Here is a 23712-nt window from a genome sequence, read left to right on the forward strand (position 1 = left end):
AAGTATTAACATGGCTGTATGCATTCAAAATTATAAGGGAAGGAGTAATCCACTAGACAAAAGATAAATTAACTAGGCTCGATGTCATATCTAGAATTATATTGTATTGATTGAATAGTTATATAAATGGATCACTGAAAATTTAAACAAGTAAAAAAATTATTGCAGCAATCCTAACAAGGTGAATTTCATAATAGTGTTCTTGTAGTGAGACTGTTAATTATCATCTTTTTCCTCATCAGCCTTAAAGCAAGGTTGAGAATACAATGAAAAATAACTTTTTGGTCCAGTCCATTGGCAGCCTAGTTATTTAAAATTTTGTAAGAGTTCAGACCACTTATGCTCTTGATGTTTTCTATCCATTTCCTTCTAGGTCTTCTCAGTAATATTTTTCCTTCTACTTTTCCATTTTGGAGAGTATGAGGAAACCTGTTAGTAGGCATTCTGTACACGTGCCCATACCACTGTAACTGTTTTTTTCTCTGATTCTTGTTATTATTGAAATATTGTAGCATAATTCTCCTGTAATCTTTGATTTTCATTTCAGTCCATGATGTTTTATTTATTTTTTGCAAACACTTGTTTTTAAAGCCTGTCAGTCTTTTTTCTTCCATCTTCTTTTTCTTATGTTTGATAACCCAAGTTTCAGACCATAAAGAACTGTGAAGAGTGCTATTGAACTGAATACTTTGATTTTAAGTTCTTTGGAGAGATGTGTATTTTTCTATATATTTGTAAGTTTGGTTATAGTAGACCATACTAGATTTATTCTTTGTTTAATAGTTTCTTCTTATCTTAACGATCTCCTGGCTATAGACACATGAAATCACAAGTTATACAATCACTAAACAGTTCTTTTCAGGACCACAAGAAAAGAAAGCTGGGTGCTAATTTCTGGATTTTCCAACTCAACATTGAAGGAATCAGCTTTGCTAAAAGTCATTATCTCTCAAAAATCCTTCAAGAAAGTGATATCGACATAGCTCTCATTCAAGAGACACACACACACAGATAATGAACAATAATCGAAATCTAGAGGAAGAATTGCAGGGGTATGCTATACTAGGAGCAACACATCACCAAGCTCATGGCTGTGGAACTTATGTGCACAATAATATAGAGAATGCTCACTTAATATTAGCACATATTAATCAGAATATACACACTATCTTAGCAAGAATTGAAACTCTCACAGTGGTTAACATCTATAAGCCTTTCCTGGTAGAATGGCCATCTGAAGTAATTTCCATATTTCTACATCCTACTATTTACATAGTGGATTTTAACAGCATCACACCCTGTGGAATTACAATAATAATGATGGAAATGGTGAAGCATTAACAAACTGGGCTGAGCAAAACAATCTGAGCTTAATATTTGATGCAATGGACAAAGGAACCTATAAGGGTGCAGCATGGAATGGGGAATACAACCCAGACCTCTTCTAAACACAACAAGACGAATCCTTGAAGATTTTCCACACCGCCAACATCACCCAGTATTGGTAGAAGGAGGAATACAAATACCAATAATATAGTCCATTCCACGACCAAGATGGAATTTTAGGAAAGAGAACTGGCAGGATTTTTCACAGGAACTTGATAAATTAGAAAGATGAATACCACTTGTAAGTGAAAACTACAACAGATACATTGAAACAGTCATATCAACAGCTAAGTATATTCCTAGGGGTTTCTGAAAGGATCCATACCCGGCTGGAATAAACACTGTGAAGAGCTATGCCAAGTCTATTTAGAATCTGGTGACTGCGACATAGCTGATAGATTGCTCCAGAAGCTTGATAATGAGTGCAGAGAAAAATGGATAAAAATTACAGAGGACTTAGACTTTAAAAAATCAAGTAGAAAAGCATGGAACATATTAAAAAAGTTAGGTGGAGGTAACCCAGTCTCAGTCTTCCATGAAGATCCTTTGGTGACTCCAGATCAAATTGCCTGTCGAATAACCTTGCTGTCTAGAGTCCCTAAAGATCATCAACACACGCAGGAGATTAAAAGAGCACTTCGAAACTTACGACAAAGTGCAGCTGATAGTTCCAATTTTCAAGAGAATATACCACAGATGAAATAACTGAGGCCTTAAAGGAGATTAAAACCGGCAAAGCATCAGGCTTTAATGGTATTCATCCTGAATTGTTGGTTAACTGTGGGAAAAAATGCTCATTAATGGCTAACAAGGCTCTTTTCTCATATTTTAAAGATGGGAAATCTTCCAACAAAAATCTTCCTTTAAAAGAACCAATACAATAACCATTTAAAACCCATCAAACGTCAAGATCAAGCAGAGAGCTATTCCCCCCCTCAGTTATGCTCCTCAGTGCTGTTATAAGCTCCTCGAAAGACACCCTCCTTATCAGAATTTGGCCAAAAATATCTGAAGTTATCCCTGTTGAGCAAGCAGGCTTTAGGGCTCAATGTAGTTGTATGGACCAAGTACTAAGTCATATCGAGGCAGACTTTCAGAGATTTTTGAAAACTTCTGTTGTGTTTGTTGACCTTACTGCCGCATACAAATGCGGTATGGAAAGAGGGATTGCTATACAAGTTAATACAAATCATACCATGCCAATCCATCATATGAGTTAGTGGTAACATGCTTTCTTACAGGTTCTTTCATGTAGTACTGTGAAACAAAATGAGCAGACTGAAAAAGCTGAACAATGAGCTCCTGCAGGGCTCAGTATTAGCACCATCTTATTCAGCTTAGCTTATATACATCTGATCTGCTGGCAACTCGGTCAAGAAAATTTGCATATGCTGATTATATATCCCTCACCATCCTACATAAGAACATCGAAGTAACTGAAGATATTCTCACAAATGACCTTAGAACCATTGGAGAATACTTTCATAAATGAAGACTAACACCAAACCTCAATAAGACCGAGGTTAGCTCTTTCCACCTAAACACCAAATTGGCAAATAGGAAACTTCACTTCAGCTTTAATAACACAACACTGCAGTACCAAGATTTCCCTAAATATCTGAGTGTTACCTTGGATAGAACACTATCTTTCAAAAGACATCTGGAGAATATCTCTTTAAAGATCAGAACCTGTAATAACATCATACAAAAGCTGTGTGGTTCTACACGTTCTGCTACTACACTGTGATGCTCCACATTGGACCTGGTCTACTCTGCAGCAGAATATTGTTCACCAGTATGGCTAAACAGTCCTCATGTCAAGAAAATCGACACATAAATAAATGCAGCAGTGAGGACAATAACAGGCTGTGTCAAATCCACTCCCATGTATTGGCTTCCAACTTTATGCAACATTGCACCACCAAACTTGTGCAGACAAGATGCTCTCATAAAAGAGTACAGAAAAATAAATAGTAATCACCTATTACCAATACATGAAGACTTCCCACATTTAAGTATAAATCACCTTAAATCCCTATGGCTTCCACTAATATTGACTGAAGAACAATTTAACGTTCTTCAGCTAATGAAGAACTGGAGAACAAATTAATGTTGAATAGCCATTTCAATGTTAATTCGAAATGGCTAGAAACTTCGAAAGAAAAATTGCCACCCAAAATTAAAAAAGTATATCATTCCAACCAAAAGGAATTGAGCTTCCATGCCACCTATAGAAAAGCTTAAATAGGATATGCACAGGACATGGTATCTGCACAGTTAATTTACACAAGTGGGGAAGATCACCTACATCCCAATGTGACTGGGGGACCATAAACCAAACCATCTGGCACGTTATGGAGGACTGCAGCATAAGATCCTTCCCTGGTAACCTGAGAGACTCTTTTTAATCAGATCCTTCACCCCGTAAATGGCTAGTTGAACTAGATTTAAAATTTTAATGACTATTTACATGTTATTTGTATATGTATACTACTGTCTCATTTATATTGTCTATACAAATATGTATTTATATATTTTGATGTCGTGTCTTTTTTTTATTATGCCATATTCTAAATAAATAAATGATTTATCTTGTTTGATTTTGCTTTTCTACATTTAGATGTAATTTTATTTTTTAACTGCTTGTAGTTTTCTAGCTATTCATGTGTGCTCTGAGTAAAAAGTTTTTCCTTTATCTTTTTCTTTTGGTGCCACAGATGCCCATAAGGGCAAAGGACAGTGGTTGTCAATTCATTGTTGTAAAATAATGCACTTTGGGATGAAAAGATTACACTCTTCATATCATATTGATGGTACTAGTGCACAGCAAATTAATGAGGCTAGGGATCTGGGGGTAATGGTTGATAGAGATTTGAAATTCAGAGGCAGGCGTTGGCAGAATAGCTCAGAGGATTACGTGGATGCCGAAGTGTACATTGACAAGTAAAAATAGGGAAATTATTATCCCTCTTTATGAGGCCACATGTTTACTATGCATTTGATCACCTGCATTTCTTGGGGATCAGGAGGTGGTGGAAAAGATACAGAAATGAGTTACCAAGCTTGTGACAGGTCTGTGAAATGTTCCCTATGAGGATAGATTGAGAGTGTGGATTGCAGAGTTTAGCTGGACAGGCAGAGAAGAGGGGATATGATAGAAACTTATAAGTTATTAAAGGAACACTATGAGATTGACACAGAAGAAATTTTCAAATACTTGGGGAGTAGGGGATAAACAAGAGGTTACACTTGGGAGCTGTCTAAGAGTAATGTTAGTAAGAGTTTGCTGACTAGGTTCTTTTCTTGGAGAGTGGCGAATAAGTGGAATGGATTGCCAGAGGTTGTGGTGAACAATCCAACAGTGAATAGGTTTAAGATGTATGATAGATATTGTATTAGCCTCCCTACCGGCTGAGGTGTATGAAATAGTGAGACCAAATTGCACTTATATCCATGTTATTCAATAGGTGTTACAGAGTCATATCCAGATTTAGCTGGATGTCTATAGACATCATGGCTTGTTAGGGGGGGGGGGGAGTTAATGGATAGAGTGGATCCTGCATCTTTTGACTCTATGGAGTGAGTGTCCATATAAATAATAATATTAGAAGTAGTATTTCAGTAGTCCAATAATTATTAGGGCTCGTATTTTTCTGTAATGTTTGTTTTATTGCATAAGGATTGCATATTTTTTCTTTTTTTCAAAATTCACCTGCATTTTCAAGAGTTAAGCTTCCCTTTTGTAATTAAATTATTCATGAAACACATTTTGTGTGTTGGAGTCTTTTAATTTTGAGGTGTCAAGTATTAGATGTCTTTTCCTATTGATGGTTACTTTGAATTTAAGCTTTATTTTTGCTGATAGAATTTCATGATCAGAATCCATATCTATTTTCTTTAAGTATTTTACATTTTGAAATTATGATTTTCATTTTTTGTTGACTGCTATAATCCACACAGATTTTAGTTTTCATGTCAGGTGAGTTCCTTTCTTTGAGGCTTACACAGTGATCAGAATACATTTTGGAAAATTATGGAGACAGCTACCGTGTTTGAGTAAAACTTTAGTTTAATACAAACCAAAATCCACACTTGACGTTTTGACCTTTATATCAAGGTTATCTTCTGGAGCATATATACTATATACAGAGAAACAAGCTGCACTACAATCTACTTGGTTTGCTAAAGTTACTGACCAACTGTTACAACAATTATTGGCCTGACCTCAGGTGAAAAAAAAAAAAAAAAACTTACTACATCAATGCTAGAGTCCTATTATTATCTATTGGTTGTAATAACATTACATTGGGCTGGGCTGAGAAGCAACAAGTCTATATATATATATTAACAACATGATTATATACATAAATTCCAACCAGTTAGTATGGAATAGTTTTCAATACTAGCTGAAGGTTGCCTAGAGTCCTGAAGTATGCTGGATACTAAATATTAAGTAGGTTGAATATGTGCCATCCAGATATAAAAGAACAGAGGTGGTGGTAAAAGACCTATATGAAGAACACACAACACTTTATAAACAAAATTAAAAATATAACACTCGACAAAGATGATCTATTAGTCGCTTTCAACGTTTCTGCCCTTTTCACAAGTGTCCCAATCAATGACACAATTCTTCTCCTACGGAATAAATTTCCGCCCGACATTATAGCCCTCTTTGTCCACGTATAACGTTCTGGTTACTTCATGTGGAAAAATAAATTTTACCTACAAAAAGAAGGTACGGCCATGGGCTCACCACTATCCTCCCTCAATTGCTAACTTCTATATGGATGCTTTTGAGCAAAGTGCTCTTGATTCCTTCACTCTAAAACCTACAGTGTGGCTTAGGTACGGTGATGATGTGTTCGCTATCTGGCCACATGGGCAACAAACATTAAATGCATTCCTTAGCCACCTGAACAAACAACATGAACACATACAATTTACTATCGAAATTGAAAATCAGAACTCGCTGCCATTCCTGGATACACTGGTCACACGTCTTCCTTCAGGCAATCTATCCTTCACTGTCTACCACAAACCGACACACACTGGCCAATACATACATGCTAATTCTTTCCACCACCCATCACAAAAATATGGAGTCATTAACACCCTTAAAAACAGAGCTATAACAATTTGCTCTAACCAGCAAGCTCTTAAACAAGAACTAAAAATCATCAATGACGCATTTATAAATAATGGCTATAACAAAAATACTATTAATAAAGTTCTTCATAAAACATCATCAAAAAAAGAATCTAGATTACAGTAAAACCATAGCCATCCCATACATTAATGGGTTATCAGAAAAAAATCAACATAATCCTACACCATTATAATCTCAATGCCACCTTTAAACCACCTGCAAAACTTAAAAACATATTCAACTCCTCCAAGGATCCTCTCCTCCCATTAGCCCAGCCTGGAGTCTGTTGCATCCACTGCACCTGTAACTTACCATACATTGGTGAAACTGGACGTACAATCCCTATACGTAAGAAAGAACATATAAGACACATTAAATATAACAATTTTGGTGAAGCAGGCCTCTCAGATCATGCCCTCCAAGGATACCTTACACCAAATTGACTGGAAAAGTACCCACTCTTTACACCATACAAAAACCTGGTGTGAAAGAAAACTTAAGGAAGCCTGCAAAATTCTGATAAATCACCCAAATATCAACAATAATCGTGGCATGAAAATTCCAAGAATCTGGATGGCACATATTCAGCCTACTTAATATTTAGTATCTAGCATACTTCAGGACTCTAGGCAACCTTCCGCTAGTATTACTATTACTATTACTATTATTACGGGCAACTCCAGGGAGTCATTAGACTCATCGAGGGAGGCCCCAAATCATATTCATCACAACTATTTGACATTCATACAGTATCTATCATACCTCGCCTTAAACTCATTCACTGTCACAGCATCCACCACAGACTCAGGGAGCGCATTCCACTCATTCACTACTCTAAAAGTAAAGAACCCAGCTCTAACACCTTTACTAACCACACTTTTGCCCAGTTTCCATGGATGTCCCCTAGTCCTCCCACAACCAGTCCTGTTCTCAAAAATATCTTCTGAATTAATTTTATAGAAACCCTTCAGTAATTTGAATGTCTCAATCATATCTCCCCTCCTCCGCCTATCAACCAATTTTTGCAACCCACAAATCCTCAACCTGTTCTCATACGGTTCATTCCACAGACCTGCTATCATCTTGGTCACTCGCCTCTGGATCCTCTCCACCTCCTCCCCATCAAGAAGAAACCTAGGTGACCAAATCTGAGCACAGTAGTCTAGATGGGGTCTTATACCTATAACCTTATAGGTATAAGACCCCATCATTCCTGAACACACTATACCCATCACATTCAATCCCACTAGTTATATCATCTACAGTCAGCCATGTTTCACTAATACCTATAACCTTATCAAGGCTCGATACAGAGGAACAATAACCTGCTTGTCTCTGCTTGTCAACGTATCATCTACAGTCAGCCATGTTTCACTAATACCTATAACCTTATCAAGGCTCGATACAGAGGAACAATAACCTGCTTGTCTCTGCTTGTCAACGTATTCTTCAGCAACCAAGTGATTTGATGAGCTGTTTTGGTCACTTTTGCAATGTGTCCCATAAATTTCAATTCCTTATCTACCAACACTCCTAAATCTCGTGCCTCATCAATTTCCTGGAGCACGGTTCCACCAATGCAGTAAACTGCCGCCAATCTTTTCACCCCAAAATGCATAACCTTACATTTTGCCACATTAAACTGACATCCATTCTCCTTAGCCCAGACCTCCAATCTATCCAAATCATCCTGCAAAATTTTGACGTCATCTGCATTCACTATTGCCCTACCCAACTTCGCATCATCCGCAAACAAATGAACTGTTCCTCTCAGATCATTTCCTATATCATTTATGAACAAATTAAACAGCAGTGGTCCAAGAACAGATCCTTGTGGCACACCACTAGTCACAGGCCGTCTTGTGGACTCTACTCCTGAGTAAACCACTCTCTGATATCTCTCCGTCAACCACCCTCCTATCCATCTCACCAACCCTATGTCCATTCCCATATGCTGCAATTTACTGATTAGAATTCCATGTGGAATCCTGTCAAAGGCCTTGGCAAGGTCTAGTAGAATCACCGTAAACCCATTACCCTTATCCAGTTCAGCCGTCACTGTGTTATAATACGTGAGCAAGTTACTGAGGCATGACCTACCCTTCACAAAACCATGCTGTCCCCGATACAGTATCCCATTTTCTTCTATCCAATCTTGTATTTTCCTCTTGACTATTTTCTCTAAGACCTTGACAATGATTCCTGATATGCTAATCGGTCGGTAATTCACAACAGCAGTCCTGGAACCACCTTTATGCAGTGGAACTATTTTCCCCTCTTTCCACCCGCTCGGGACTAACCCAGACCCGAGACTCAAATTAAACAAAATGGTCAAGGGTACTGACAATTCTTTAGCTGCTTCTCGTACAACACGAGCAGGTATACCATCCAATCCCACAGATGTATTGACATTGAGGTTATGCAATAGACTACTCACCTCCACTTCATTAACCACAATTCCCGTATAATCTACTGGTTTATTCGTTTCTGCAATGTCACCACCTGGATGATATACTTTTGCAAAGTGCTCACTCAGTAACTCAACTATCTCAACTGATTCAGTTACCTCCCTACCATCAGCATTCTTTAAAATCAATCTGCCATGTACATTTTTCCTTTTACTTGCTACATATCTAAAAAACTGTTTAGGATTCTCTTTAGCCTGCATGGCCAATGTTCTTTCGTAATCCTTTTTTGCTTTTCTTACCACACTCGTCACCCTTCTGGCCTGTGCTTTATACCGTTCATGTGCCTGCCGGTCACCCTTCTCCTTAAATTCCCTCCATAGTTGTTTCTTTTTTTGCAACTCAAGCTTAATGGTGTTATTCATCCATTTAACCCCTACTTGATTTATTATTCGGACTCTAGGTATACAGTCAGCCATTGCTTCATGCAAGCACTTCTTAACTACCTCCCATGCACTATCAACTTCTAGTCCTTGCAGTTGTGCATGCCATGGCACTGAACCAATCAGACTCCTAAGCTTGTCATACTTTCCAGCCCGATAATTCCACATGTACCCTGTCTTAATTGAAAATTCCACACCTCTATCCACCTCCCAAGTCAAGACCCTATGATCACTCTCACCGATTGGTGGCAATGTGGTCATATTTGTTACAGCCAAATCCTCAGATGTAATTACTAGGTCAAGCACTCTCTGACCCCTAGTATTTTCCATTACATGCTGTCGCAGATAGTTATCCCTTAATAACCACATAAAATCCAGTTCCTTCCTCCCGTGTGTCCTCTCCTCACTCCAATCAATGCGACCATAGTTGAAATATCCCATAATAATCACCCTCCTTCCACCCATTTCTTCTATTTGCTTGTGCATACTGTCACCACCATCTTTTCCATCACCTGGTCTATAGCAGCACCCAATTGTATATTTAGTTCTGCTAGCCACAATCTCACACCAAATGGCCTCAAATGTGCTCTTTTCTCTATCCTGCAATTCAACTTCTATTCTCCTTGGCTGGAGTTCATCAGCTATCATCAACAATACTCCTCCCCCCATTTTATTCTCTCTGTCATTCCTGAACACACTATACCCATCACATTCAATCCCACTAGTTATATCATCTACAGTCAGCCATGTTTCACTAATACCTATAACCTGTGGTCTGGAAGTGCCAACCATGGCCAAAAACTCTTCCTTCTTGTTCCTAATACTCCTAGTATTAGTGTACATGAATTTAAGACCCCCATTAGCCCCAACCCTACCTTGATGCCTTATATTAACTATCCCACTCAGATTTGTTGTCCTTATTTGCTCTGGCATATTATATTTATTCTTACATTCAACTGCCTCCATAAGGACTGTATCTCTACTCCCCCCCCCCTAACAAATCTAGTTTCCCTGAATTTGAACATCCACTACATTCAGCAACACTTTCTCAAGTCTTCTTACACCGTAACCATTCAAATGCAAGCCATCCATCTTATATAGATCCTTTCGCCCATCAAACTCACTCCACACATCCACAAATTCCACACCACTCGTATACATAACCCACTCATAAAGTCATTTGCAATTATAGCCCTCCTTTTAAACATTTCACTGTCATACCGTGGCAAAAGACTAATCATTCTAACTCTCTCACTCTTTTCTTTTGCTACCTCAAACAATTCATTCAGGTCTTCTATCATTTCCATTTTATCTCCTTTCAAATCATTCGTACCTGCCACAACAATCATTTCTTTCACCCTTTCCTTTTGCTCTCTAATAGACGCAGTTACGTCCTTTATTGTCGCACCAGGTTGGTACGATTTTGTCAAATCCTCTACTAACACACCTCGTACTAACGAGTCTCCATACAGCACTCTATCCTTCATTTTGTTCATGTTCACATTCATACGTCTATTTTTCCTGTCATACCTTTTATTATTGGTTGGTTCATTCAGTCTACTTTTGTTCATGCACTCTAGCTGCTGTTTTGCTCTTTCTATCGCACTATTCAACAACGCGATCTCACTCAATGCATCTATCTCATCTTTTTTGTTCTCTGAGAAACCATTTATACTATCATTCACACTTTCTACATTCACACTCTCACAATTTTCATGTACAACCTTGCCGTTTCTTGTCATATCCCTATTTCCTTCATTCTGAAGGTTGACAAAAATATCACACTCACGATCCGAAATACACTTCAATTCCGCATTCTCCCTACATTTTCTACACACATTCAATCCTTTATTATCATCTAACCACATCTAACCATATTGAAAACCATTCCATACTAACTGGTTGGAATTTATATATATATACTCATGTTGTTAATATATATATATATATAGAGAGAGAGAATTGTTGCTTCTCATCCCAATGTAATGTTACAACCAATAGATAATAATAATAATAATAGGACTCTAGCGTTGATGTTGTAAGGGGTTATTTATTTTTTTTTTTTCACCAGAGGTCAGGTCAATAATTACTGTAATGGTTGATCAGTAACTTTAGCAAATCATGTAGATTGTAGTGCAGCTTGTTTCTCTGTATATAGTATATATGCTCCAGAAGATCACCTTGATATAAAGTTCGAAACGTCGAGTGTGGATTTTGGTTTATATTAAACTAAAGTTTTACTCGAACACGGTAGTTGTCTCCATAATTTTCCAAAAAGTGTAGTGTCAAGTGAGGTCTGTGTGTATTTGTGACTATCTCTATGAAAAAATAGTGTTAGTAATCACCAGTCCTGCAAAATTCAAGAACTCTATGACCTCTTTCTTTCCTTTAATTTATTATTATTATTATTACGGGCGACTCCAGGGAGTCCTTAGACTCATCGAGGGAGGCCCTAAACATCATGTCCACACAACTATACAACATTCTCACAGTATCTATCATACCTTGCCTTGAACTCACTCACCGCCATAGCACCCACAACAGACTCTGGTAGCTTATTCCACTCATTTACCACTCTAAAAGTAAAGAACCCAGCTCTAACACCCCTGATAACCACACTCTTGCCCAGCTTCCATAGGTGTCCCCTAGTTCTCCCACCACCAGTCCTGATCTCAAAAATATCCTGAATTAATCCTATAGAAACCCTTTAGCAATTTGAATGTCTCAATCATATCTCCTCTTTTCCGCCTATCAACTAATTTCTGCAACCCACAAATCTTTAACCTGTTCTCATATGGTTCATTCCATAGACCCGCTATCATCTTAGTCACTTGCCTCTGGATCCTCTCCACCTCCTCCCCATCAAGAAGGAACCTAGGTGACCAAATCTGGGCACAGTAGTCGAGATGAGGTCTTATCAAGGCTCGGTACAGAGGTACAATAACTTGCTTGTCTCTGCTCGTCAAGGTATTTTTCAACAACCAAGTGAGTTGATGAGCTGATTTAGCTACTTTTGCAATGTACCCCCTAAACTTCATCTCCCTATCCACCAACACTCCCAAGTCCCTGGCCTCATCAATCTCCTGGAGTACAGTTCCACCAATGTGGTATACTGCTGCTAATCTTTTCACCCCAAAATGCATAACGTTACATTTTGTTACATTCAATTGACATCCATTCTCCTTAACCCAGAACTCCAATCTATTCAAGTCGTCCTGCAAGATTTTGACATCTTCTGCATTCACTATCGCCCTACCCAACTTTGCATCATCAGCGAACAAATGAACTGTTCCTCTTAGATCCTTCCCTATATCGTTAATGAACAAATTAAACAGCAGTGGTCCAAGAACAGAACCCTGTGGCACACCACTAGTGACAGGCCGTCTTTTGGACTCTACTCCTGAATAAACTACTCTTTGATATCTCTCCGTCAACCACCCACCTATCCATCTTGCCAACCCTATATCCATTCCCATATGTTGTAGTTTACAGATTAGAATTCCATGTGGTATCCTGTCAAACGCCTTTGCCAGGTTCAGCCGTCACCTTGTTATAACACTTGATCAAGTTACTAAGGCATGATCTACCCTTCACAAAGCCATGCTGTCCCCTGTACAGTATCTCATTTTCATCAATCCATTCCTGTATTTTTCCCTTGACTACTTTCTCCAAGACCTTGACGACAACTCCTGATATACTGATCGGTCGGTAATTTGCAACCATAGTCTTGGATCCTCCTTTATGCAGTGAAACTATTTTCCCCTCTTTCCACACCTTCAGGACTAAACCAGACCCAAGACTCAGATTAAACAACATTGTCAAGGGCACTGATAATTCCTTAGCCGCTTCATGCAAGACCCGTGCCAGTATACCATCCAATCCCACAGATGTATTCACATTAAGGTTCTGTAATAGACTATTCACTTCCACTTCATTCATCACAATTCCCGTATAAACTAATGGTTCCTTCATTTTTTCAATGTCACCACCTGGATGATATACTTTTGCAAAGTGCTCGCTCAGTAACTCCACTATATCGACTGATTGTTCCTAATACTCCTGGCATTAGTATACATGAATTGCAGTGATCCCTTTGTCCCACCCCTATCTTGATGCGTTATTCTAAATATCCCATTCCCATTTTTTGTCCTTAGTATTGGGTCAGGTGCATTATATACATTCTTACACTCAACTGTCTCCCTGATATCCGCATATCCCCCCCCCCTCCTCCCCAAACCAAAAGCTTGAGCAGTAAATGTATGCTCAAAGTATTTTATTTTTGAATGATGTTTTATTTTATCTTGTAACACAGTGGCTCTTAACCTGGGTGGTAGTCCCACCCCGGGGGCTGTGTGAATGCTGAGGGGGTGGTGGTCTGTAAGCTTTATAATACTACTAATATAATAAAAGCAAAAAATTCCTTATTTAATCTATCATCCCTGTTTATATTGTACATTTGGCAACATTGTTCAGAATATTGTATGACTGGCAATACTGTTAAAATTTATTCACTACTTATTTTTTAGAATTTTTACATTGAAAGTTAAGTAATTGGGTTACTTTTTGGTCTGAATTTTCTACATTGAAAATAATTAATTTGAGTTATTTTTAGCAGAATCCACTACATTTATAAGCTTTGCTAAAGATACCAAGCAATTTTATAAGTTAGGTTTTAATCCTTTTTTCCCAAGTGAAGCAAACAGACAAATAAGTCAAGTTTGTCCCTGAACGTAGGTCCGATCACTTTCCTTAGTATTTCCCCCTAATGCAAAGCACATCCCTTATGGAGATGTATGATGCTATGCATTAAAGGCAAGGGCCACTACCCAAACCGGTTTTGACCTTTATTGAGGTCTCGTTAGTGGTAACCAGACTCTAAATGCCAAGGTTGAAGTGATGCAGAGCTTATAGATTTTACCTAAACAAGTTGCCACCACAAGGTGCTTTGACCTTATTAAATAAAAATCTCCAGATGAGAGTAAGATGTAGAAAGTTTTTTAACTTGGGTATACTACGTTAAAGATACCAAGCACTTTTATAAGCTAGGTTTTAATCCTTTTTTCCCAAGTGAAGCAAACAGACAAATAAGTCAAGTTTGCGTCTGAACGTAGTTCAAGTCTGAGGCAACTCGTAGTAAAGGTAGAGTAAGCTCTGATCACTTTCCTTAGTATTTTCCCCTAATGCAAAGCACATCCCCTTGCTGAGATGTATGAAACCACTGACTCCCACTGATGAGACCTCAATAAATGTCGAAACCAGTCTGGGTAGTGGCCCTTGCCTTTAATGCATAGCATCATACATCTCTGCAAAGGGATGTGTTTTGCATTAGGGGGAAATACTAAGGAAAGTGATCAGATCTTACTCCACCTTTACTACAAGTTGCTTCAGACTTGAACTACATTCAGGTGCAAACTTTACTTATTTGTCTGTTTGCTTCACTTGGGAAAAAATGATTAAAATCTAGTTTATAAAATTGCTTGGTATCTTTAACATAGTATACCTAAGTTAAAAAACTTTATACATTTATAAACTTTATCTACTACTTTTCCTAACGCCTATCTGACAACTCTGGTTTGCAGGTTGCAAGTAGCCTGTGGTATCTTGTGCCGCACTACATTGATATTGTGTTGCACTGTAGCCCATTAAAATGAGTGAAAAAAAGAAAGTGTCGTCAATTTTTAATGTTATTATTATTATTACATAACACCTCCAGGGAGTCCAAAGATTCATCAAGGGAGGGTATCTCTCCAACTGTCTCCACCACATATTCGATCCACAAGCTACAACGAATTGCAACTACACCAACACCATCATGGAAAAACTTTCTAAAATGAAGGAATGAAGCCTTCAAGAATGATTGAGCATTTAAGAACAAAGTATTCAAATAAAGCAAAAAAAGATGTGGAATACTTTCACAAATTAAAGACTAAATTTAAAAATCGCCCTGAACTTTAAATGGTTGGTTGCAAAACAAAGTAACCCAACAAGAGAAATGGACTTGTTGTATCTTACAAGTCATTTCCTCTCATCAGTAGTTTAGTGTTAACAAGAATTGATGAAATGCAAAGGACATTGAAAAGAAAACTTTGTGATGATTTAAAAACAATAGAATTTTCTTTGCAACTCGATGAGACAACGAAGCTTTGTTAATGGCCTATGTTTATTATATAACTACTAATGATGAAATTATTGAAGAGTTTCTGTTTGCTGAATATCTGAAAATTGGCACAAGAGATTCTACAATTTTGGAGGTTGTTAAAGACTTTTTTAATGCTGAAAGCATTCCTCTCACAAATATTATTGCATGTGCAACTGATGGAGCAACAGCTATGATTGGTCATCACTGTAGATTTATAGCACATGTAAAAGAAGCAGTTACAAATATCTTTACAATTCACTGCATTCTTCATAGACAGCACTTAGCTGCAAAACATCTTAGTGGTAGACTACATAAGATTTTGGATGATGTTATTAAAACAGTGAATAAAATAAAAGCCATCATTGAATAATCGGATTTTTCTGGAACTTTGTCATGAAAATGAAGAATTTGAGCGTCTTTTGCTTCACACTGAAGCTAGATGGCTTTCAAATGGAAACTGTCTGCAGCACTTTAATGATTTCTATGATAATGTTTTGGAATTTCTTAATTCATGTGATGAGAATGTGTTTAATGTTCTAAAAAAGGAAAAGGTTAACATCGCATATCTTTCTGATATTTTCATGTTGCTTCCATGCAATTTGATGTTAAATGAGGTTAACATCAAATTGCATGGAAGCAACATGAATCTTATTAAAGCAAAGGGAATTATAAATGCTTTTATCAACAGATTAACATTCTACAAGCAGAGCATTGCAAGATGAGATTTTCTGCAGTTCCCAAGTCTATGAATAATAGATGATGATTTAATATTAGATACAGTTTTGGATTGTTATTGTTCCTATCTTCTGGCACTAAAGAAGACATGATGATTAGATTCAAAGACTTTGATGAGCTTAAAATACCCATTTGGGTCATAAATTCATTTCTTTCTGATGCCACTTCTGTTCATCCAAATTCGTGTGAAGAATTTATTGACTTAAAAAATGATTTCGAAGCTCAAGTACAATTTCAACAGCATGGGTATGAAAGATTCTGGCCAAACATGAAATGCAAGAATCCTCAGCTTTGGCATGAAATAAAATTACTGCTCATTGCTTTTTCTTCTTCATACTTGGTCGAAAAAGGATTCAGTATTGTGCTGCAATTGTTAGCTAAGCAGCAAAATAGATTGCAAATAAATTGCAAATAAATGAAAGTGAAGACTTAAGAATTCATTTGTCGAACGTTGAACCTGATATTGAAAAATTAGCAGGATCTCATCAGGCTCAAGGTAGCCATTAATGATTGGCTTATTAAATACAGTACGTTTACATCTTTTTTGTATCAAAATTATTAATTTTAATTAACTATCAGTTCAAATATGTTGATTGTAATTTAGGTGTTTGCCTAATAATATATAATTATTATTTTATTGAGTCATCAACCTATTGTAAACTTGAGCAGGGGATGCCAGGTCATACAAATAGTTGAAAGGCGGCTCTAGGCAAAAATAGGTTAACAACGACTGTTGTAACAGTTGACATAATAATAGAGACAATATTTTTTTAACACATGTTGTTAGCTGTTATTCACTCTACGTCTGACAACACACCCCATCATAATTACAAATGGATGAATTTAGCATTAATACAAGACAAAATTGGCACTACTTGTGAAATAAATGAACCTATAAGTAACCCCAACTTAACTGATGTAAACTTCTTTATATCTAACATCAGAGCTCACCAAAATTGGGCAGTTCTTTCTCTTATGCCCATTACAATTTGGAATGTTCATTACTACTTGATTACTAGTCCTTATGTATTGTGATCAGTTGTTTGTATTTTGAAAATGCTAGTTTGAAATTTGGTAAAATAGTAGCACTGAAATACTTATCTTATTTTGCTCTTGCAGTTGTTTTTACTCCTGATAAACCTACAATTGAATAACTGGTAATAGTTAAGCCTGTTTACAAATTCATCATCATTTAAAACATGTTTTCACTAATAGTAAAGTTGTTTATGGATTGCTGCTTGCTTGCTTTGCTACACATTTGAAATTTTAATAAATTTATAAGTAGTGCGATGCACTTCATATTTCAACTATAAAGTATTTCTTTACAGTGCCCAGTCTACAGGAGTTCCTGTTGTTGCACAACCAGTTACCCCTTCTCCATCACCAGCACCAACATTAATAAACAATGACGGTGCTGCTGAACAACAAGCAGCTGTTCCTGCACAAGTTAATGAAAATGTAAGGATGAATGCCCAGGGTGGTCCACTTTTAGATGATGATGAAGATTTGGGGAACAGAGACTGGCTCGATTGGTTTTATGTTTTGAGTCGTGCCTTGGTTCTCCTTAGTATTGTTTACTTTTATTCTTCTCCAGGACGTTTTATGATTGTTACTGGGATTGCAGTACTTGCTTATTTGTAAGTGACTGTCTCAAAATTATATTAATGTAGCATATTAAATTTTGAGATTTTAGGTATTTCTGATATTTTAGTTTTATTTATTTCTTTCATCAGTTTTATTCAATAACATATGGTGAGGAAATGCTAGCAGATAGTTATAAGTAGCATGATCAAAAATAAGAAAGATGAATGTGACATAGAGATGGATATATAACATTAATAAGTGTATAGCAGATTTGAAGGATGGTGTTCATTGGGCAGGTAAATATTGAGGTAGGGTAGGATGCTTAGAGAAAGAGGTACTGAGAGAAGTGGAAGATATGAAGAATGAGTGGAGAAGCATGAGGTTTGTTTGAGATTAGAAGACCAGGAAGGCTGACCTAACACAAATTATAAATATACCCAACTGAATTCCTGATAACCTTCTTCTCTCTATCTCCCAATACTCTTGATCTCTTTATAATCAGTTCACATACATTGTAGAGGTCAGTCATATTTTCCCTCAGTAACTTAAGCCACAATTTTGTGCATTTCCACTCCCATAAAATGCCTTTACTCTAACCACTCAATCTCATGTTCTTTCTTCCAAACACCTGCTGTGAGTGATGACAGAAATTATCCTCACTGGCATGAAGGGTCAAAGCTGTATAACTGAGAGGAGACCTCCACATAGCCTTTAAAGGAATGCGGAGAACCGACCAGGGCTTCTGACCTAATGCCCAATCCTCACCTTCTCGTGGTGCACCCTGTTGGGTATCTACTTGGATACTGAACGAACGAAGATGGGCTGGAAATTTGGGATTTAGCCGACCAAATTGTATTCTTATTGGTTAAACCAAAATAAATAAATGATGGTACAACATGACAAAATTTCATGCCGGCTGGGGCGTCGCCCAGTTAAACAAGGCGCCCGTTGTTTTCACCAGGGAACCAGGGCAAACAGCGAAAAGTCAGCTACTGGAACAAATCTGAAAACAAACCCCAACTCAACATCACCAGAGTTAAAGATCGGTACTATCAACGTAAGAAGCCTGAATGGCAAAGAAATGGAGCTAGCTGAGGAATTAGATAAGTACCAGATCGACATAATAGGGGTGACTGAAACAAAAAAGACCAAAACTGGTGAGATCTTTCTGAGCAATAAATACAAAATGTTATATTCAGGCAATGATAATCAAGGAAAAGGAGTAGCCATAGTATTCAACACAAAATACGAGGCTAATCTTCTTGAATGGCAGTCAGTCTCAAGTAGAGTAATGTGGGCAAATATGAGAATGGGGAACTGGACAATGAGACTTATTTGTGCCTATGGTCCCACAGAAGGTTCTACTAAGGTAGAAGTGGAGGAATTTTTTGAGGCTTTAGAAAAAGCAACTGACACAATGAAAAAGGAAAAGTTGGTCCTTGTTGGGGATCTAAATAGTAGAGTAGGAAATGATTGTGAGACATACAAAAATATTTTGGGAAAATTTGGAGAAAAGAGCAAAGCTAATAATAATGGCAAATATCTGTTGGATTTCTGCTCAGGACATGGACTGGTTATTACTAACACCATGTTCCAACATAAAAATGTGCACAAATTCACATGGAGAGAAGAGGCTAGGAATAAGAAAAGTCTCATTGACTATGTTATTGTTGATAGTGATATTTTCTCCCTGGTGCAGGACACCAGAGTGTACAGAGGATTTGAAATTGGAAGTGATCGCTATTTAGTCTTGAGCAGGATAAAATTGAATTTCATATTGAAAAGAATAACATGTAAGAAAGTTTTAAAGCGAATAAAAGTTGAGCAGCTCTCAGATGCAAACTGTAGACTAAAATACAGAAATATTATTGAAAAGAAAATGAAAGAGTTTGAGAACAGGAATCAAACCTTGGAGATTCAGTGGCAAACTCTGAAGGAAACATTGATTGATTCTGCCAAAGAGGCATGTGGTGAGGTTGTGTGCAAAGATAAAAAAATCAGAACTCCCTGGTGGACACAGGAAGTTAAAGAGGCAGTGAAGGAAAAGAAGAAAGCATATCAAAAGTTCCTGGCAAATAAGTCAGCTTTTACTCTTACAGAATACAGAGACAAATGTAAGAAAGCTAAACAGTGTGTAAAACTAGCTAAACAAAAGTCATGGGAGGACTTTGGCAAGAATATAGAAAATAAATATCAAGAAGGTGGCAAAATATTCTGGAGGTTGTTGAAGAAGCTTAGGAATGGAGGAAAGAGTGCTGTAAAAGGAATTAGAGATGATAAAGGTGAAATGAAAACAGGAGAAAAAGATATCCTTGAAGTATGGAGTAATTACTTTGAAAAACTGCTAAATGAAACAAGCAGTGATAACAGCACAGTGATAAAAAACACTGACCAGGCATGCAGTCAGGAATACATATCCATACTTGAAGTAGAAAAAGCCATTAAAGGCTTGAAATGTGGAAAGGCAGCAGGAGTAGATGATATTCGACCAGAAATGCTGAAGTATGGTGGTATAAGAGTCTTACAGTGGCTGCACTGCATAGTTCAGAAAGCCTGGACAGAGGGACGAATTCCCGATGATTGGAGTAGAGCTCTCATAGTACCCATATATAAAAAGGGAAATAAAACTGAGTGTGAGAATTACAGAGGTATTTCCCTACTGAGTGTCCCTGGCAAGATCTATGCAAGTATACTTGAGAAACGGTTGAGAAGAATTGTGGAAGAAAAGCTTGGTGAAGAACAAGCTGGATTCAGGCCAAATAGAGGCTGTCAGGATCAGATCTTCACTTTACGACAAATAGTCGAGAAAGCATGGGAATATAACAAAGATCTGTATTTAAGTTTTGTCGATTTGGAAAAGGCATATGACAAGGTGCCAAGAGAGAAGCTATTCAATACGCTGCAGTTATATGGTGTCAATGGGGCATTATATCAAGCAATACTTAGTCTTTATTTGAGTTGTGAGTCAGCAGTTAGAATTGAAGGAAGTACAGGAAGATGGTTTAATGTTAAATCTGGTGTGAGACAAGGATGTACATTATCCCCTCTGTTATTCATTATCTATATGGATCACATTATGAAGGAATGTGGTATTAAACCTGATATCAAAATTGGAGATGTTAATGTCAGCTCTTTGCTTTATGCGGATGATGTTATACTTCTAAATAAATCCGCTACAAGTCTGCAAGATTCTCTGACTAAATTGAATAGCTGTTGTAATAGATATGGTATGAAGGTCAGCAATAAAAAGACAAAGACAATGAAAATAGGCAGAATCATTGAAAATGTCAACTGTGTTGTGAATGGAGAACCTGTGGAACAAGTAAAACATTTCAGCTACTTAGGCACAATTTTTACTGAAGATGGTAAACTAAATATAGAAATAGACAACAGAATCAGCAAAGCTGGTATTGTGGGAAGTCAATTAAATAAATTCATATGGAATAAGAAAGAAATTAGTCGGAACACTAAATTAGCTGTATACAAGACTGTGTTCAAACCAATTTTAACTTATGGATCTGAGAGCTGGGTCAGAAGTAAAACACTTGACCAAAGACTAGAGACCGCAGATATGAGAGTCCTGAGAAAGATTAGAGGCGTGAACAGATGGCATCAATGGCAATATCATATTAAAAATGAGGATATTAGGAAAGAACTTGACATTGTCAGCATCCAGGAATGTGTTAGCAGAGCTAATCTCAGATGGTATGGTCACTTAAATAGAATGGGAGAGGAAAGATTAGCAAAACAAGTGTTCTCTGCCAGGTTGGCAGGAAAACGACCCAGAGGAAGACCAAGATATAGGTGGATTGATACGGTACAAAGTGCCTTAGATGATAGAAATATAAGATCTGATAATGTTGGAGTCTTGACAAGTAACAGACTGATTTGGAGGAAAATTGTAGATAGGAAGTTAGTAATGATGTAATTTTTTCATGTAGTACTGTCATATCCTGTACACCCCTTGAGGGTACATGGCAGGAATTTGATGATGATGATGATGGCATGAAGGTCTTCATTCCCCATTCTACTCAAACTCCTCATCCACTTCCCAAGCCCTGGTTCAACAGAAAATGTAACAAAGCAATTGAAGAAAAAATTCAACATACCACATGTGACTCGAACAAGAACCCCAGCTTCTTATTCAACATGAAGTATAAAGCTGTGGCACAAAACAGTCATCAGTAGATCTAAATCTGATTTCATAAGGCCAACAGCAAGAAACTTGCTTCCTATCCAAAGGGAAGCAGTGCCTTCTGGTTCTTTGCTAAGGTCATTGGATGCAACTTTTGCTCACCTGCATCTTCTCATCTCTTTCTCTTTCATGCTGATGCACCATTACAGCACACAAATATAAAACTATCTCTTGACATCAGTCTCCAACTCCTGCACATATGACCAAGGCAAATCACCTCCTACCATACTGGAATCTGAACACCTCCTTTAATTGTTCAGCAAAAAGACATTGGAATATTACTCAATAATTTGAATGTTAGCAAATGTTCTGCTTCTGATGACATCTCTCTATTCATACTCAAACATTGCTTCAGAGCTAACACCTGTCCTGTCTCCACAATCTATTATATTTAGCTGGTACTTATCCCAATTTTTGGAAGCAATTGTACATCCAGCCCATTCCAAAATAGGGAAATAGAGCTCTACCCTCAAATTACCACCCAATTATCATCACATTAGTCCTCTCCAAAATAATGGAGAAAGTTATCAGTAGTCAACTTCTCAACTACCTAAAGGCCCACCAATCAATCAGCAAGCACCAGTATGTCTGCTATTCAAGGTAGAGCCAATCTCTTAGCCTACATTGCCCACCACTGGATGCAAGCCGTGCAAAGATTTGGAGAAACATGCTACCCCTCTTGATTTTACTACAGCTTTTGACTACTACTCCTGACATCAAAGCCTGCTAAACACAATTGCCATTCTTTGGTCTCACTACTACCTTCTGTATTGGGTAGCCATCTTTTCTCTGATAGTGCACTTCATGTCATGATGGATGGCTCCCTTTCTTTTTGCTTCAGGGCTCTATTCTGTTACCTACTGTTTCTCATGTACATAAATGACCTACTCTCAGTCACCACTAATCTTATTCCCAGTTTTGTGAATGATAGTACTCTCCATTTTCCTACTCATTTGACAAACCATGCAGTGCTCAGACATCTCAGCTTCAAGATCATCTATAACCAATGCCTTAAACATCATTCAATGGGATGAGGACTACCCTTACCCTTTGCAATACACAAATCACTAAACAGGATGATATTTCCCTTTGTGGGTTACTATTTACTTTCAGCCTCCTAGCAGAAACACATCACATCAATAGTTTCCTCACCATCCAAAAAAGTAGGCATTCTTTTCTTTAGAAGATGCTATTTTACACCCACCCAGCTAAACTACACAAATTACATGTATTATTATTTATTCACATAATTGATACACAGTCAAAACAAGATTTAAACAACAAATATTATTTAAACAACAATTTGACTGGTGATACATAACAATTCAGATTCTACCCAAGAATCTAAGAATAGTCTGTCAGGTAGCATCATAAAATATGGACTGTTCCAAGTAATGCTGTTTTTTGTAGGTCATATGGGGTTACTTCGTTGATGTTTAATTGCTATAAATAGTTGGATAGCTTTGAAATTGCGCCAAGTGCACTGATAACTATTGGGATAACTTTAGTGTGTTTAAGCCATAGCCTGCCAACTTCAATTGCCAGATCTCGATATTTAGTCATTTTTTCCTGTTCTTTGTTGTTATCACTGGGTACTGCAATATTGATAATCCAAACCTGTCAATGTTTGATAATTGTGATGTCGGGTCTATTGTATTCCAAATGCTGATCAGTTT

The 23712-nt window shown here is 37.3% G+C and overlaps 1 protein-coding gene across 2 annotated transcripts in view; it reads left to right on the top strand.

Annotated features, from left to right (window-relative positions):
* LOC150096542 (homocysteine-responsive endoplasmic reticulum-resident ubiquitin-like domain member 2 protein) overlaps window positions 1–23712 on the top strand; it is a 225975-nt gene that overhangs the window by 127213 nt on the left and 75050 nt on the right. For both annotated transcript variants that reach the window (XM_090407974.1, XM_090407973.1), the window contains one exon: window positions 17586–17894. In XM_090407974.1, coding sequence (XP_090264100.1) covers window positions 17586–17894 — 309 coding nt within the window. The remainder of the gene's footprint in view (window positions 1–17585; window positions 17895–23712) is intronic.

This window comes from Typopeltis vanoorti, chromosome 18, assembly GCF_054136105.1.
Source record: "Typopeltis vanoorti isolate ZY-2024b chromosome 18, IOZ_Tvanoo_1.0, whole genome shotgun sequence".
Classification (NCBI taxonomy): domain Eukaryota; kingdom Metazoa; phylum Arthropoda; class Arachnida; order Uropygi; family Thelyphonidae; genus Typopeltis; species Typopeltis vanoorti.